Below are 18,003 nucleotides of genomic sequence, written 5' to 3'. Positions count from 1 at the left end.
AGATCTATAATTTTTCAAATCTCTTGTGTGTTATTTTTAAAGAAAATCTCTTGTAAAAAAATATAAAAGTAAAAAATAAATTTGTAAAGAACAACAAGATCAACTGACCAAAACATGCAAATTAAAGTGTTAACCAAGCAATTAAAATCTATTACCAGCCCGTAACAATAATACTTTGATAAACCTCCATTTACTATAACAACAACAACATAACCAGTAAAATCTCACAATGTGGGGTCTGGGAAGGGTAAAGTGTACACAAAGCATACCTTTCCCTTGGAAGGTAGAGAGACCGTTTTTGAAAGACCCTCGGCTCAAGAGAAAGGGTAACAAAAAAGGTTAGATACAAACAAGGAGAGCAAAATACTATTAAAATGAAAATAACGAGAGCAATAAAGCTATGACAAAGCAGCTTGGAAAAAAAGAGGAAGTAGCTATCACAAATAAATAAGGTAAAAGGCAGTAACTATAGTCGATACACAAACATACACTAATCGCACTACAGGAAATAACAGAAGTCAAAGGCAAGCAACTATACAAGTACTGCTGCGACTACTGCTATGTGCCTCCATTTACTATAACATCATACTAGATTATAAATGCATTTTTTTAAAAGTTAAAGATGTCAGAGAGAATACATCAACAACCTCTTAAACTTGTCAAATTTCATTTAGACACTTGAACTACGACAAAGTTATCATTGAGTATCTGAACATATGATAAAGTATTTAGACACTCAAAATCAAAAGTTTGAAAAAGCTTTTGCGCGTTTCAAGCGCCTATTACATAGATAAGCTATTTTAAAATATGCCACCTCCTTTAATTGTATGCATTAACCTCAATAAGTCGTAAAACCTAATGCATGTTGCAATTGATGTAGATGCATATAATTAAGAGAGATGACATATTACTAATCAATTACTTAATAGATTCTTGAGATCACACACAAGTTTTTTTCCAAAATTTGAACCAACCGTGTCTAATAGAAATACTTTATCATATGTTTATGTGCTTAATTAAAACAAAACGTTGTTTGAGTGGTTAAATGAAATTTAATGACAAGTTTAAGGGGCTGTCAATGTATCAAGCCATTATTATAAAGTCCAATTAGTTTAATTCAATGGTAAAAAATACTTGAACTATCATTTTTTGGTGAATTTCCTACCTGAACTATCAGGTGTGTGGATTTTCTGCCTAAACTATCACCAACTATTTATTAAAACATAGCTCAACTATCAATGTTCACTTTTCTTATCTGAACTATTGTTTTTTTTTTAACATTATCTCTATAATATTCGCGAACTCATCATAAAGAAGAATAAATGGTATTTTTTTTGATTAAGCACCGGGTGTCCGGATCTCTTCGAGCGCCAACTAATCCCGGGTAAGAAAAACAAATGGTATTATCCACAAGAATCAATTATCGTCACATTCAGTTAAGCATCACATTCACGTGGGCCCATCAGATTCTTGAATCTTATTCTAAAATTCTACACAGTAGTTAACCAGTTTAGTTTACCACGAAGCACACACGACAAATATTATAACAGATAGTATTTGTTTTACTTTCTTTTTTAATTTATTAAAAAAAAATTCTTTATTCTCTTCGTTTCAAGTTATTTATTTCGGTTACTAAAAATAATTATCTCTAATTATTTATCATTTTAGAACTTCAAAACACAATTAATTAATCTTTTTCATTTTAGCATTAGTAAAATTCTATCATTAATGAAGATAACATACATAAATAGAGTAAATATTTAATGCAGAGATATTATAACTTAGATATAAATAAGAATAAAGTAATCAAAACATCCTCCTAATTAATATTTCTTAAAGGACGTGTAAAAAAAAATCCACAAATAATTTGAGACAGAGGGAGTACCTTTTTGTTGACTCTTTAGTTTTAATTTTTCACATGACATGTTTAAGATATCATGATTAAAAAATATTTTGATACATTCTATATGTCTTTAATTTAAGACCATAAAATTTATTACTTTCTTAAATTTCGTGTCAAATCAAAACCAGACAAACAAATCATAATATACGGAGTAAAGACACCTAATTATCACCCACTTCACTTCCTAGTCCACTATTGAAACCAAACAAAACCCACAGATAGAGCAGAGAGAGATAAACTATAACTGGTGCCCCCACTCTCATTTTTTTTCCTTTTCAGGTATACAAATACCCTTTTAGAATTCAGTTTCAGTTCCATTTATACCATCAATAAATATGCTGTTATTTTGTATCTATATGGTTTCTTTTTTCTTTATCTTAATCTGATTCTTGAAAACTGAACAAGGGTTCTTTTTTGGGACAGAAAAAAGATTGGATTTTTATGCTTGGGGTCTTGTGATCTTGGAGGTTTGAAGAATAATAATTTTGTATGTTTAGATATATGATGTTGTACAGTTCTTTCAGTGCTTGGATCAGTCACTTTCTGGCTTGCATGGGGTATGTATTCTGATTCTTACAATACATCAGTTTATGTTCTTGTTTATTGTTATTATATAGTGAAGTTTGTTGTGTTTTGCATTCAAATTTGGTGGATTTTAGGCTGTTAAGTGATTATGTGTGATGGGGTTTTTAGTTGATTGTTGAACATATTGTTTAATGCCATTGACTTTTTTCTGAAAATTGTGATTTCCTTTACCTATTTGGAAACGTTTAGTGAGCGTTTGGACATAAAAAATGTGTAATTTGAAAAAATCAGTATTTGGAATAAAGTTGAAAATGGTATTTGGAAATTGAAGTTGTGTTTGGACATGAATACAGCTTGGAAAAATGTTTTTTGTGAGTGATTTGGGAGTGAAAAATGTGAAAACAGGTATTTGGAGTTTTTCGAATTCCGAATAATTGTAACAAATTCTATGTTTCGGGGAAAAAGTGAAAATTATCCATGGCCAAACGGGCCCTTAAGCTTCTATTTGTATGTTTTAGCCACTCAAAAGGAGACGCAAAAAGGAAAAAAAAAGGAATTGGAGAAGGGGGAGGAGAAAGTTTAGAACTTTTTCTGTTCTTTAGATGGAGGGGGAGAGGGCTAATCCTATCATGATTATTTGTAATTTGTCAATTTAGATATCCTGTATATGATTTTGGTTAATACTATTCTTGCAAGACATAATTGCTAAAACTTTTGCAGAGAATTGGAATGAATAGATAGATCAGATTAGGTTGAGAAATAACCAACATTTAAGGTTGAGAAATAACCAACATTTATCATTCTTCTAGAACGAAAAGACTCTCAAACTTCTAATGAAAACTATCAACATCTTCCTCCTTTCCTTTTTTGGGTGATTAGGAAAAATCTTTGAGGAAGTTAGGGCGAGAATAATATAATTTCAGTCTGTTCCGTTTATGCAATCAATAGTTGGAAGAATATTCTAGGCATGCTTTATGTACCTCATCTCGGAATAATGTTATTAATTAGCATAAGAGTAATCTATCTTTGGAATATAAGATTACCAAAAATGGATATCGTCATTAACAAGGGACGCCGGATATTTTTCATGTTTATTTTTTCGGAATTATCTTTTCTTCTCCTATTGCTTTAAGTAAGCTTATCATTGGGAACGAATGCTGAGAGATGGTCTGGAAGGGGTTATTTTTTTACTAAAAAGCGGCTTTAAGTGTAATTTTACTAGCAAAGACTGGCTACCTGAAAGATTGGTATTTACTTTTTGTTTGCTTCCCGAAAGGGAGAGAGGAAGGGAAGAAGGGGGAGGTGAACTTGCTAATCTACTTCCACTTCAGGAAGTATTAATCTTCAACTCTGGTTGTCTCGAATAGCTAAAAAAGGAAATACCAGATTTACCTCCTTCTGTCCGGAAATACAGTGGAGCACCTGTTTATACATTGCAGAGTTGCCAAACAGTGCTGGGAATAATTTCTAAGTATCGGTGGAATTACATGGGTTATGCCTCAGAATGTGAGAGGATTATTACAAAGTTGGCAGCAATAGGTTACACATAAAGAGAACAAGCAGATATGGAGGACTATTCCATTGTGCATTTTCTGGACAATATGGCTAGAAAGAAACAAGGCCTGTTTTGAAGGACATAGATCTCCTATTTCTAGAATGAAAGATAGTTGTTTGCAGAATTTGTTCTTCTGGTGTAGGAGTAGTTCAATAGGCAGTCTGGACCAACTAATGGATTTTCTAGACTTATTAGGAAGGAAAGTCTAGTAGCTTGTTTCTTTCTGGTGCTTTTTGTTTTGTTTATGCAATCCAAAGTACCTTCTCGGTACCCTTTTAATAAAACTTTTACCTTATCAAAAAAAGAAAAGAAAAGATTTACTTCCTCCTTTCCTTCCAATTTTGGGACGGTTGGAAAAACTTATTTTGAAGGGAAGCATACTCCTCCAGTTTTACTCCAGATTCCTTGTACTCCTAAGAAAACATAACGAAATAGCCCATCTTCCTTCCTCCTTTAATTCACCTCTGACAAGTCATCGTCTTAGAGTTCATTACTTGGTGTGTCATCTGAGTGACCAGTGTTGCATGTGTTTTGAAAATTTTTAAGTGATCAAACCTTGTACTTCCAAAGTCAAAGACGATCTTTGATATATGAATTAGCCATTTAGGTGTGGGGGACGGGAAAGGAGGAAAGTGGGGTTGTAAGAGGAGGTTTTTAAGGTCTTTTTGGAGTAGCTTGTGAATATTGCTGATATCTGAAGCTGCAGCATTTGAGAAATATGTTTTAACCTGAATATCATGTCATAGCTGGTGGCTACTTGTTATATGATTTTGGATAACATATATGACTGTAAGTGGAGTAGTCATCTGGATATCTTTTATTTCATGTGTATGTTCACTCATTGTCCCCAATTACCTTACCGTCATGTCTTTAGTGCATCCCGATTTTCTGGTCCCTTCATTTGATTTTTAGCTAATTTGTATAAAAGATCATTCTGACTGCCCTTTCCTTAACTTTGTGCTAACTGAAGGGTTATATAATTTGTGAAAAGGGGGATAAGGAAGTCGTAAGTATGGAGATTAGAGATGTTTCAAGAACAAGCAGAACAATTTACAGAAGTTTAAGATGAATTGTCTAGTTCTTTTTTATTTTTGGTGTAAACAAGAAATATTAGGCCAGACAGAAGATATTTTTGATATGTTAGATCTCTTGTTAGAATAGAAAACAGTAGAGATCAATGATGTAAATGTAATCTTTTGGAGGGGGACTACATATTTTGATGTAGTACACATGTTGATATATACAAGTCTCAAAAAAACAAAAAATAAATAAAAATATGGAGATTAGGCTTGTGGGGTCCATCCCCAACTTGTTGAAAAGTCATATGCTAAAAGAATGCTTCGTAGAAATTCATTCTTAGCCGGTCAAAAATGAAGGGTGGAGGAGAATATTTGGGCAATTTTTCTCCTTTTCTCTAATTTTGTGCTGGGAGCCTACATCTCCTATTGTTATAAATAGAAAATGCAGAGACAAATGTCTCATCTCAACACACAAAATAGAACACAAAAGCAAGAGCTTAGGGCAATTCACAGACATAAGAAATACAGTCTTTGAGAATAAATAAAGTGTGTAACTGGTATTTTAGTGAGGTGTGTAAATCAAAAGAGGATTGTTTCTTTTAAGTTTATAGTGGTCTCCCGAGTATTTTACCAATTCCTTTACTGTAGTCATATTATTTTGCCAATCTAAGGATGTTGTTTTCTCTCTTATTAAGAAGAGTTTTCCATTTCAAGATTTCGATGGCCTTGTTTCTTTTTTTAGTTCTCGTTCATTACCCTGTCTTGGTGATCCTCCCCCCCACCCCCCACCCCCACCTTATTAGAGCCTAGGTTCAGCTCATTCCAAGAAATATTCTTCAGTCAGTCGTACAATACTCGGTGAAAGTGTTGGGAGTAATGCACGAGGTAGCAAAATTCAACAGAGGATGGTTTCTCCTTGTGGGAAAGAAGGATGAGGGATTTGCTCATCTAATAAGGATTACACAAGGCAATAGAAGGCAATACGCAAAGCCCAAACCCATGAAACCTGAGGATTAGATAGACATGGATAAAAAAATTGGCTAGCGCAATTAGATTACACTTATCAGATGATGTGCTCAACAACATCATTGATGAAGATAGTGCATATAGAATATGGACAAGGTTGGAATGTTTATACATGTCCAAAAGATTGACAAATAAATTGTACCTGAAGAAGCTATTCTACACTCTTAAAAAGTTGTGTTCTTCTTACAGTCTATGAATATGAATAATCTCTGCTCTTGCTTTTGTGTTCTATTTGTGAGTGTTAAAAGGAGAGAATTGTCTCTTTATTTATAAAAATATGGGAGCCGTGAGCTCAAAGCACAAAATAGAGAAAGTGGTGGATCGAGGAAGAAACAGGGTGAGCCAGGTATTTTGTGCAAGTTAGATCTATGATCACGTACCAGGCTCACGGCTCCCATATCCTGGATGCAGTTTTGGTGGCTAATGAAGTGGTGGATTCGAGAAGAAACTGGGTGAGCCAGTTATTTTGTGCAAGTTAGATCTATGATCATGTACCAGGCTCACGACTCCCATATTCTGGATGCAGTTTTGGTGGCTAATGAAGTGGTGGATTCGAGGAAGAAACTGGGTGAGCCAGGTATTTTGTGTAAGTTAGATCTATGTAACTTGCACAAAATACCTGACTCACCCTGTTCTTCCTCGAATCCACCACTTCATTAGCCACCAAAACTGCATCCAGAATATGAGAGCTGTGAGCTCAAAGCACAAAATAGATGGAATCTCTATAGAAAAATGACATGCACCAGCACATTGAACTTCCAAAGATAAAAGACCACTTAAATGCAAGTGAGTCCTTAAACTCAAGAAAGATGGAAACGACAAGTTTAGACACAAAACTGGGTTGGTGGTAAAATAGTTCGAACTATTCATGGCTTGGCAGCTGGCCTAAATTTTGAGTTGGAGCAATTGGATGTAAACTGCATTCCTTTGTGGAGGTTTGATTAAAAAAATCTATATGGAGCAAGCAGAAGGATTTAAAACAGAAGGCCGGAATACATGATCTGCAAATTGCAAAAGTCTCTGTATTGGTTGAAACAAGCACCAGGAAAGTGGTAAAATAGTTTGACTCATTCATGAAAAATCAGACATAGAAAAAAGACACTTCCATATCTGGATAAATTACTCCTATACTAATTATTAACAAGACAAGATGCTAATAGTTCTTTCAACATTGTTGGAGCACGGTAAAATTGGATGCTCTGAGCACTATTGATGAGTTTCAGGAGAGGGGCGAATTTGAAAGGAGTTTAAATGCTTCGTTAATCGTCATTATACCTAAGAAGGAAGGGGCCACTAGCATTAGGGACTATAGACCTATTGGTTTAATGGGAAGCATCTACAAGATTATTTGTAAGGTGCTTTCTAATAGACTTAAAAGAGTTCCGGACAAGACCATATCTTCTTCACAAAATGCTTTTGTTAAGGGAAGACATATTCTGGATGCAGTTTTGGTGGCTAATGAAGTGGTGGATTCGAGGAAGAAACAGGGTGAGCCAGGTATTTTGTGCCAGTTAGATCTATGATCATGTAAATTGGAAGTTCCTGGACTTCATTATCTTGAAGATGGGCTTTGGGGAGAAATGGAGAAAGTGGATCGGTTTTTGCATTTCTTCTGTGAGATACTCGATTTTGGTGAATGACAGTCCATATGGTTTCTATGGTAGTTCGAGGGGCTTGAGGCAGGGAGATCCTTTATCACCTGTGCTTTTCATTTTGGTGATGGAAGCTTTGAGCAGGATGATGGACAAAGCTGTGTCAGGCGGATTCATCAAGAGTTTTAAGGCTGCAGTTAGTGGTGTTGGTACCTTGTCGGTTATCCATCTTTTATTTGCGGATGATACATTAGTGTTCTGTGATGTAGATGGGGTTCAGCTTGATTAACTTGGACAAGTGTTGACTTGGTTCCAAGTGGTCTCAGGGCTTAAAATTAATCTCAGGAAATGCGTGATCATACCCGTTGCTGTAGTTAAAAACATTGACATGCTCGCTCGCGTTTTGCATTGCTGGGTAGGGGCCCTCCCGACTACCTGCCTTGGATTGCCTCTTGGTGCGTTGAACAAGGATCTCAGTGTTTGGAACCTAGTTATTCAGAGGGTAGAGAAGAGGTTAGCAGGTTGGCAGAAGAGATATTTGTCCAAATGAGGGAAGGAAGTGCTTATTAAGAGCACTTTATCGAGTATTCCTACTTATTGCGTGTCCCTGTTTAATGCACCTTCTGTTGTTATAGAAAAGTTGGAAAGGTTGCAAAGAAATTTTCTTTGGGATGCGGTGAATGGGGCAAAGAGTTTCACTTAGCTCGATGGAAGACCGTGACTACTCCTAAAGGTGGGGAGGGCTTGGAGTTAAAGACTTGAAAGTTTTTAACAAGGCACTTTTGGGTAAATGGCTGTGGAGATTCGTTGCGGAGGGAGAAGCTTTATGGAGGGAGGTGATAGCGGATAAATACGGGGTAATGGAAGGGGGATGGAGAACAAATGTGATTAATATGCCTTTCAGGTGTGGTATTTAGAGGAATATTTTGAAGGGATGGGAAGATTTTAAAGAAAACATTACTTTTAAGGTAGGGGTTGGGAATAGAGTTAGTTTTTGGGGGCAAAAGTGGTGTGGAGGTTTGGTTCTAAAGGATGATTTCCTGGCGTTGTATAGGGCCTTGTGCCAAAGGGAATTGCCTGTTCAGCAAGTTAGCAAGTTAGGGAGGATAGAAATTTTTGGGATCTGAGGTTTAGGAGGAATTTCCAAGATTGGGAGGTGATCGAGCTTTAGAGATTGCTTGCTCTACTTCACAAGCAGGGTGAGCCAGTGGATAAACCTAATGCTTTGAGCTGGGAGTTGGGAAATCACAAAGTGTTCTCAGTCAAGTCTTTCTATGAGAAACTTCTAGTTAAGGTGGAAGATAGATTTCCACATGATTCAGTCTGGATAGCTAAGGTGCCGAGGAAGGTGTGTTTCTTCACGTGGTTGGCAACTAGGGGGGTGATATTGACGGCGGAGAATCTTAGGAAAAGGAAGGTTGTTTGCATAAGCTGGTGTTTCCTATGTAGGGAGACAGGTGAGGAAGTGGATCATATTTTGTTACATTGCAAATTAGCCACGAGGCTATGGTAGAATATCTTTAGATGGTTTGGTGTTTCTTGGGTTATGCCAAAATCTGTGAAGGTGCTGATCTTCAGTTGGAAGAGTGGAGCTATGAGAAGGAGGCACAAGGCTTGGAATGTTACTCCTCTTGCCTTTTTGTGGGTCACATGGAATGAGAGAAATAAGAGAGCTTTTGAAGGGGTGGAGAAGAGCTTTGCTCAATTGAGGAGTAGCCTCCGATCCCTTATTTTCTTTTGGTGCACCCATGTAGTTCCTGTTTGTATAGACGATTGGGTGTCTTTTGGGGAGAATCATATTTTGTAGATCTCTCCTTTTTTTGGTATACCTCTTCTATACGGCCTTAATGGATTTGTTACCATCAATGAAATCTTTTACTTGATCCAAATAAAAAAGAAAGAAAAAAAAAAAGCTAATAGCCAAGTTGATGGGAGATATGTCCAAGTCATTTGACATGAAAGACTGGTCTAGTGCAACAAATTCTAGAAATGCATATTGTTTGAGATAGAACAAGCAAGAAATTGTGCCTCGCTCGCTTGCTGGAAAGAGGGACTAGATTGATAGAGCATAGGGCATCTGCTCGTTAGCAATCCGGTTCAAAGCCAGTAGCACGATAGGACGACTTCTTAGTCCATTCCATCCTTTCAAGAAGAAGATCAAGGGATTCTCTACCATCAGGCTTCGAGGTTTCGAATCTGAGGTTGAGGTTGAGCCTCTCTTTTCAGTGGAAGTTGAGCTCGTCGGATCTGGTGCCCATGACGTGAGTGATCCTTAACCTTGCCCCTTCTTATTGCTATTTGTGACATCAAGTGCTTAAGTGAGATCCGCGGTCTGGCAGTTTCGGGGCTTGGGCCTACCACCAGAGATCCCATTAATATGGTAGGCCTTGATGATCTCCGAGATTTCTTATGATAAACTAAAGGGGTCGAGCCAACTTCCCAAACACTTGATTTACATTCACGTCTCAGTCTATGCGACTTTCCCTAAGGAGGGGTGACAAAAGAAGCATATTGAACGTGTTTTGGAATGTTTCTACATTAATAGTGCGAAACCCGTCAACTGATCATGTGAAGTTGAGCAAGAAGATGTGTCCTACAACAAAGGAGGAGAATGAGAGCATGGCAAAGTTCCTTACTCCTCTGCTATGAGGGGTTTAATGTATTTAATGGTTTGCAATAGTCGATGTTGTCAGCAGATTTCTTGTCCTGGAAAAGAATACTAAGACATAACTTAGAGGAATACTTGTCTTTTGAAAGATCTTATCCAGTCTCGAAGGGTTTTACAAATGTTAATACGAAGGGTTTTACAAATGTTAATATGGCAGGTGATCTTGATAATAGAGAACTACTATTGGATATTTGTTTACTTTTCGTGGGGAGCTAATCATGGCAGTTAAAATTGCAAAAGTGCGTCACTCTCTACAATTGAAGTGGATTGCATTGTTATTACTAAAGTTAGCAAGGAAATGATGTGGCTCAAACGATTTCTTCAAGAAATTGGCTTGTGTCAGAATGAGTATGTCATCTATTAGTACAGTCGAAGTACAATAGACATGAGCAAGAACTCCATGTACCGTGCAAGGACTAAACACATTGACATGAGATCATTGGATTCAAGAAAAGGTAGAGAGCTAATTCTTACAAATCCTAAAGATTTTCGTTGGTGAGGATCCTTCAAATATGTTGACCGAGATAGTAACAAAAGACAAGTTTGAGTTGTGCAAAGACCCTGTAGGCTATTTTGCTCGGACTCGGGTGGAGGTGTTTGATACGAAGCGAATCTAGAGGTCAGATTCCTTATCACATAAATTTTAGGATTTGGTTAAGGATCTGAGTGCGGATACGAGTGCTGGGACACGACCATACATGTATATTAAAACTCAAATAAGTATGTATTTCAATTAATTAAGTTATTGAAATGAACTAATAAAATATAATTCTTTATAAACGCCTAGTTTTTTTTGTTCATAAGATATTTCATGTAAATCAAAATATTGTTATACTTCTTGGTCATAAATGTAGTCAAAGCACCCTAGGTAAGTTAACCAAATCCGGCATAATCCCACCCCAACACCCAAATCGTGCTGAATCGGTACAAGTGCGGCAGGAATTTTGTAAGGCCGAGCAACATAGCTTGTAGGCACATCTAGAATTCGGTCTTACCTCCTTTAGGCTTAGGTAATAGGTTTGGAGGGGGAGATTTGTGGGGTCCATCGCCAAATTATTAAAAAGCCAGGTGCCAAAATAAACACTTGGTAAAAATCCATCTTTTAGGTCAAGAATGAAGTGTGTGTATGTGTGTGTGTGGTGGGGAAATCTGAGCAGTTGTTGGCAATATATTTCAATTTCTTTTTTGACAAGTGGCTTTACCAGGTAAGTGACCTGCCTCTTGCTTGAAAAGTTTAAACAAGTGGCTAGACTTGTCATGAATAAAAGCTTATTCATGTTGATCATACAAGTAAAAGCCTCCTATTGTCAATTCTATTCTCTCTCTCAATTCTTCTTCGGGTAGAGTCTTAATTGCTCCTCTTTATTCTCTTTTTTGGACTAGCTAGTTTGCTATTTAAGTTTTGTTGTTCCTTCTTTTTGAGAGAGGAAGTGTTGGCAAATATAAGGGAAAAGGTAAATAAATATTATGTTAAAAGAAAAAAAATATTACTACAATATTTATCTATGAGTAGATATCCAAATGGCTCGAGTCATTTTAGGCACTGTTCTAATAAACCTATTTCAGCAATGTGATAATTTCCCCTAGAATAAACAAGTGTTTCTCCATGAGGAAGTAGAACAACAAAGTTTAAACAACAAACTAGCTAGTCAAAAAATGTGAATAAGAGGAAGAGTAGTTAAGATTAAGTTGTAAAGAATGAGTGCTGGAAGACAATTGAATTAGCTGCAGGAGGCTTGTTATTCTAAGGGAAAATGGCTAGAATGACCCCTAAACTATGGCCATATTTGCTGTAACACACCCAAACTTTGCGGGGGACCTATTACCCTCCTGAACTATTTTGAATTGAAATATATACCTCCCTAGATAGTGAGGTGGCACGGAGAGTGTAGTTCACTCTCTTTGAGAGAGTGAGAATCAACTAAAAATATTAAAAAATTATTTTCATTAAATATATGTCAATATTTCGTTCATTAAATATATCTCATTTGTTTACCTTTTTATAATTTCTTAATCTTTCCTTCTTTTGGTCAGCCATCATTTTTTATAGTTGGATGGTTTAAGGAGCTTTGAATTGCATCAATCTTAACCTATAAATAATTAGCAATACTTTTTAAAATATATGAAGATAAAATGAAATTGAAATGGGTTTTAAAAATAGTTCAGGAAATGGGTTTTGAAAAGAATGAATTTCACAAATGAAGATCTCAACAACAACAAATATTGCAGTAATTTTCTCAAAAGGTAAACTGTAAATTTTCCACCCAAATCATACCCATCCCCAAAAAGTTCAGCCCGATTTGACTGTCAATTTTGGAGGTCCATTGGAACATCTCCACCGGAATTAATGGAAGTCCGGTGTCAAATCTTTTTCTAAGAAAATCTCATCTTTCATGCTATTTAATTTCCATCAACACCGGAAAACTAATATCAAAGCACTGCTAAAGTAATCATCAAACAAAAATCACCATCGTTGTATTCCGGAAAATTTACCACCAAATCAATTTTTTTCCGAAAAGCCATTCTTTAGTCCAAATCACCAGTGACAAATTAGAAGAAAGAAATGAAAACGAAAGCCACAAGAAAAAATTGAATACAATAGATCAAAACAAGAGAGAGAGAGAGAGAGAGAGAAGGACAAGAAGCTATATGGCTTCTGGATTCGTTGGAAACAAGGAAGGAAAAAAATGAAAAGTAATAGAAAGGAAAAAGGAAAAGACTACAAAAAAAAAAAAAAAAAAGTTATACATCACTCACCTAACTCAGATTTGGAAGTGGTCATTCAAGGAGGTATATATTTCAGTTTAAAATAGTCCCCGGGGGGGGGGGGGGGGGGGGGGGGTAATAGGCCGCCTGCAAAGTATGAGTGTGTTACTGCAAACCTGGCCATAGTTTAGGGGTCATTTTAGGCATATTTCCTTATTCTAATTACGGCAAATAATCATCCTATTTGTAAAATGGGAATAGGCGTTGACAAGTCTCCAGCCACTTGTCCAATACTTTTCAGGCAAGAGGTCACTTGGCTGATGAAGCCACGGGTCAAAAAGGAATTTAAATATTATAGTGTTTAGGATAGTTCCTAGCATGGCTCAGGTCATTTGTGTATTTGCTCATAAGCAAATATTGTAGTAATATAATTTTTTCTTTCAACTTAAAGTTTGTTTGCCTTTTCCATTATATTTGCCAACAAATTTATCCTTTTCTCTATATTTGTGCTTGGAGTCCACGACTCCTATTGTTATATATAGAGGCAATTTTCTCATTTCAACACAGAGAAATAGAGCATTGAAGCAAGAGTGGAGAACAATTCACGGACAGTAAGAAGAAAAGCATTTGTGAGGAAAAATTGAGTGTGTGAGCGGTATTATAGTAAGGTGAGTAAATCAAAAGAGGGTAGTTTCTTTGAAGTGTGTAGTGATCAAAAAGAGGACAGTTGCTTTTAAGAGTGAATCTCTTTGAGTATTTTACTAGTGATATTATTTGGGCGTTTCACGCCCTGTTTTTCCCTTATTGAAAGGGTTTTTCATGTTAAAATCTTGGTGTACTTGTTAAGCTTTTTATTCTCGCTAATTATTGTGTTTCGGTGCTCCGTTTTTTATTCATGTTACTTATTCTGTGAGCTAATTCTTCGTAAAAAGGTTGTTGCTGATATCACAATGAGCAGAAACTTTGTTGATCATCAGTGTCTAGAACTTGTGCCATATTGGCTGTCTAAGGGTTTCAAAAAATGTCTATAAGGTTATGGCCTACTGCCCTCAGTCTTTTAAGTTCTTGGAAAGTGCTTTCAAATGGTTTCAAAATTAAACTTCGGCAGGGTAGTTTTCACTACTGTCTTCTGTCTACCTATTCTACCGATCTACGCCTCTCTATGTTCAACTTGTCGAGCCATTAGCAGGCACACTCCTTAGTCTATTGAGCCTTCTCTCTCTACTCCATGCCAAATGAGCTACTTCAGTCTTCTCCAAATAAAGAAAAAAGGAAAAGGAAGAGAATGAACCAAAGAAGGAAGAGAAAGTTCCCCTACCCTTTGCCTTTTCCTGTTTTGAAGTTTGCATATATATATATATATATAGGGCTTCGTGTGCTTGTTTAAAGTTTCAAGTGCCCCGTTCTTCTGAATGAGCTATTGCTTCTTGTTGTGGCATCAAAACATTTTTTTGTCTTGTCACCATGTTTTTGTATATGCAAATAAACCTGAATTTGAACAGAGCAGAGGTTGCTTTGGTTGCTATTCCAAATCTCAACCAATTACTGCTGTGGATGAACCATCTAAAGGACTACGAATACAAGGAAAATTGGTGAGAAAACCGAGTATATCAGATGATTTTTGGAGCACCAGTACATGCGACATGGAGATTAGTACTGTTCAATCCCAGAGAAGCATGTCTTCCATCAGTATCTCAAATCAGAGCACTGGCAATGCCAGCAACAACAGCGAATTCGTAAATCACGGCAAGTTCATTGCATTGACTAAGTTTTTTTGAAGTTTAATAGACACAGTCAACGTAAATAATTTTACACCATCGGGTCATTTCACCTATTGTAGCAAGTAGTATATCTTATTTTCAGGATCCTTTGAAGGAAGCTTACGTATAAATATCATTTAGATGACCTAATAGTGTAAATACCGATTTATTTACCCCGATGATGTATAAAACTTAAAATTGTTTTTTATGAATTTAAGTAATATACACCGTCAGTGTAAAGAACTTCTTACTGGTCACCCAAAGGATATCTATAAGTAAGCCTCCTCAAAATGTGGTAATTCTAATCTTGAAAATGAGACAATTTAACAAGTAGTAATGACCTGATAGTGTAAAATTCATTACAGTGACGGAGTATATAACTTAAACTCATTTTTTTCTTATATATATATATTAGAAAACTACTCATTTCTGTGGCTAGACGTTCCAGTCTGTTTTCCACCTTCAGTGCAAGGTTTTCATTCAAAAACATAAGTTGTACCTAGTTGTGAAGTAGGCCACTTATGAATGAGGACTTTTTAAATTGGGTTTGCTATCTTGACTTGTCTGCTGATCGCAGGCTATCTTCTTTGGAACCAGACAAGGCTTCAGTGGCTAGCAAGTAAAGATCCAGAGAACCGAAGACTAGCTGAAGAACCGATGTTAAAGTGAGAACCTTGCTTATGTTCATGTTTCTGTTGAAGCATTTCAATACCATAGTTACAATTCTCATGGAATAAATTTTTTAGGACTTTTCTTAAAGCGGTATAGTATCACTAGAAACATCGGAGATAAGCTTCATTTTTTTTTAACCGTGGTGTCTTGGCCAGCTTGCACTTACCTCGACTAATTGCATGAGACCTACTACCAGAGGCGGAGGTAGAAATTTTAGTTGATGGCTTCTGAACCACAATTATGTTGTTTATTGGGTTCTGGAAAGATTGTTGATACATAGTAAATGATTTTTTAAATACAAATACAACGTTTGAACTAAAGTTACCGGGTTTTGCCGAACCTGTAATTGTAAGGCTAGCTCCGCCCCCGTCTGTTACCTCCTACCAGCACAGTTACCGGATATCTCTGTCCACCAAGGTTTTGGACAGATGGAAAGAAACCACCTAGACCCTAGTGTTTAATGAACTTCATTTAGACATGGATTTTTTTCGTTGAATATGGCTGCTACGCTCTTCCATACACACCAATACTTTTACAATTCCAGAGTTTATTTTGAACTTACATTATTTTAAGTTTGTCTACCTTTCTTGGCTAATTGTGCTTGTCCTCACTGTAGTTGGAATGTGTCCTATGAAAGCTTATTTGGGACTAACAAGCGTTTCGCTCAGCCAATTCCTCTCTCGGTGAGAGTCACTTCTCTGAACTTTTATTCACATGAGCGAAGGCTCGGGTTAACTTTTCCAAAATGGTTGTTTCTTTATAGGACATGGTCGACTTTCTTGCTGATATTTGGGAGCACGAGGGTTTGTACGATTAACCATGCTGATCCGAGTTGTGTATTGATTTTCTTCGCGTTTATCTGAAAATTTTCTGGTTGTTTTAACCTCTGAAAAAGAATTGTGTATAGTTTCCAGAATACAGGGACTGGCAGAGGATGCAAAGAATGTTTAGAAAACAAAGATTTTAACTGATAGAAAATGAGAGGCTAATAGTGAAAGAAACATTTATATAGTGGTTGAATATGCTTTGTAAATCGGAAGCTATTTTACTCTGCATAACTGAATTATATTTTGCTGTTTTACTAATTTGGTCAAATTTGATTTGCATTTATATATTTACTTATTTCGGAATCTATTATTTTGCTGGGGTTCTATCTCATAAAGGTAGAGGTCAGGTTTGCGTACATCTTACCATCACCAGACCCCACTTGTGGGATTACACTGGGTTTGTTGTATTATTTTGCTGGGGTTGGTTGGCTAGTTGTTATTTTTATTGCCAAATGGCTACTTATGAAACTTTTTCTTTTAAAATTTAAGTAGCTTTTGTGGTTAATTGCCTTTAAGAATATTGAATATTTTAAGGTAAAATGGTACAAGATCTTTATAACAAAAGAAAGAAAGCTATTTAGCCATGTGATTGGTTGTGCCATAGGGTAATTTATATTTGGGCATCAATAATTTTTTTAGCTTTTTCTAATAATAAAACATGTATGTTTGACCTTTTTTTTTTAATTTATGTTTCTCCTACTAAGTATCTAATTCTCTCAAAAATAAGAATAAGGGCATTGAATAAACTACGTCAAATTGAAGCCAAGTACAATACTTTGAGCAGTTTGAAATTTTTGAATAGAGAAAACTTCCATGCAAAAAATTATTATGAACCATGGTAGAATAACCCAACGGACACTTAAGCTACCTTGTTTGTGCTCCCCATCTATAAAAGAATAAAGAGTCGTCTCTTCTTTTTTCTTTTCAAATTCAAATACAATGGGATGGACACCTTTCTATTTCTGCTTCTATGCCTCATGTTTACTGTTTAGTTTCGTTACTTTTTTGTTTCTTGCAAATAAGAAGGGTTAAAAATGGGTGATTTGTTATTTTGTATGCTTTCTTGTCTATGTCAATGCCTAATAAAACAGTTAAGAAATCTGTATGAGATTCTGTACCAAGAACATCATCCTCTCATGTCGATCTACAATTTGGCTAATTGTACAACGTCATCTTCGTTTTGTTTACTATTCAACGTCCTCCAACCCCTAGTTGTACATGTAAAGGTACAACTCAGAAGCTTCCTCTTTCATATTGATGAAAGCATTAGACACCTCTTACCAGTTCAAAAGTCCCCTTTAGCTTACCCAACTTATAAGACGGGTTAGATTCAGTATCAGCTTTGATGATTGCGCCCCTTCACTTAAAGATGACTTAAGGTACTGAAATACTGAACTAACCTTTTAACAAGCAAAGGAAAGTTCTAAAGTTTCTCCTACTATCATTTTTCGTTTTTTAACAAAATAAATTCATACTTTCCATTTCAACTACAAATAAGGAAGATGGATTTTCTTTGGGTTGGATTTCACAACTGCCTAAATCATTCTAGTTCTAGGTTATAATTCTTGAAAGTGAATTGGTTGTACAATTAAAGAATATGAAGAATTTTAAAAGGGGCTTTTACACTGTATAGTCACCAACTAAAATAATAGCTGACAAATGTATATCTTTTATATATCATGTATAACATATATATTTTGTACATAATTAGTGTATATTTTTTATTTATATATTTGGCTAGCGATTATAA

The 18,003-nt window shown here is 35.9% G+C and overlaps 1 protein-coding gene across 2 annotated transcripts; it reads left to right on the top strand.

The window, feature by feature from the left end:
* Window positions 1-2,054: 2,054 nt before the first annotated feature.
* LOC132603177 (uncharacterized) lies at window positions 2,055-16,558 on the top strand. Of its 2 annotated transcripts, XM_060316105.1 has the most exons (6): window positions 2,055-2,182; window positions 2,327-2,460; window positions 14,502-14,740; window positions 15,332-15,419; window positions 16,043-16,109; window positions 16,190-16,558. In XM_060316105.1, exons 2-6 carry the CDS (start codon window positions 2,393-2,395, stop codon window positions 16,241-16,243), a joined length of 516 nt encoding a protein of 171 aa, XP_060172088.1. In that variant the 5' UTR covers window positions 2,055-2,182; window positions 2,327-2,392; the 3' UTR covers window positions 16,244-16,558. The 2 variants fall into 2 exon arrangements, with proteins under 2 accessions (XP_060172088.1, XP_060172089.1); XM_060316106.1 differs by lacking the exon at window positions 2,055-2,182 and having other exon boundaries at window positions 2,197-2,460; window positions 14,497-14,740.
* Window positions 16,559-18,003: the final 1,445 nt, after the last annotated feature.

This window comes from Lycium barbarum, chromosome 7, assembly GCF_019175385.1.
Source record: "Lycium barbarum isolate Lr01 chromosome 7, ASM1917538v2, whole genome shotgun sequence".
NCBI lineage: Eukaryota > Viridiplantae > Streptophyta > Magnoliopsida > Solanales > Solanaceae > Lycium > Lycium barbarum.
This window is presented reverse-complemented; position numbering and strand designations above follow the sequence as displayed.

Bases quoted from the DNA above. Each gene is read 5' to 3' on its own strand.
- LOC132603177 (XM_060316105.1), top strand. From the start codon at position 2,393: ATGTTTAGATATATGATGTTGTACAGTTCTTTCAGTGCTTGGATCAGT. The intron at 15,420-16,042 runs GTGAGAACCTTG...TCCTCACTGTAG, and splicing joins GCTGAAGAACCGATGTTAAA to TTGGAATGTGTCCTATGAAA. The intron at 16,110-16,189 runs GTGAGAGTCACT...GTTTCTTTATAG, and splicing joins CTCAGCCAATTCCTCTCTCG to GACATGGTCGACTTTCTTGC.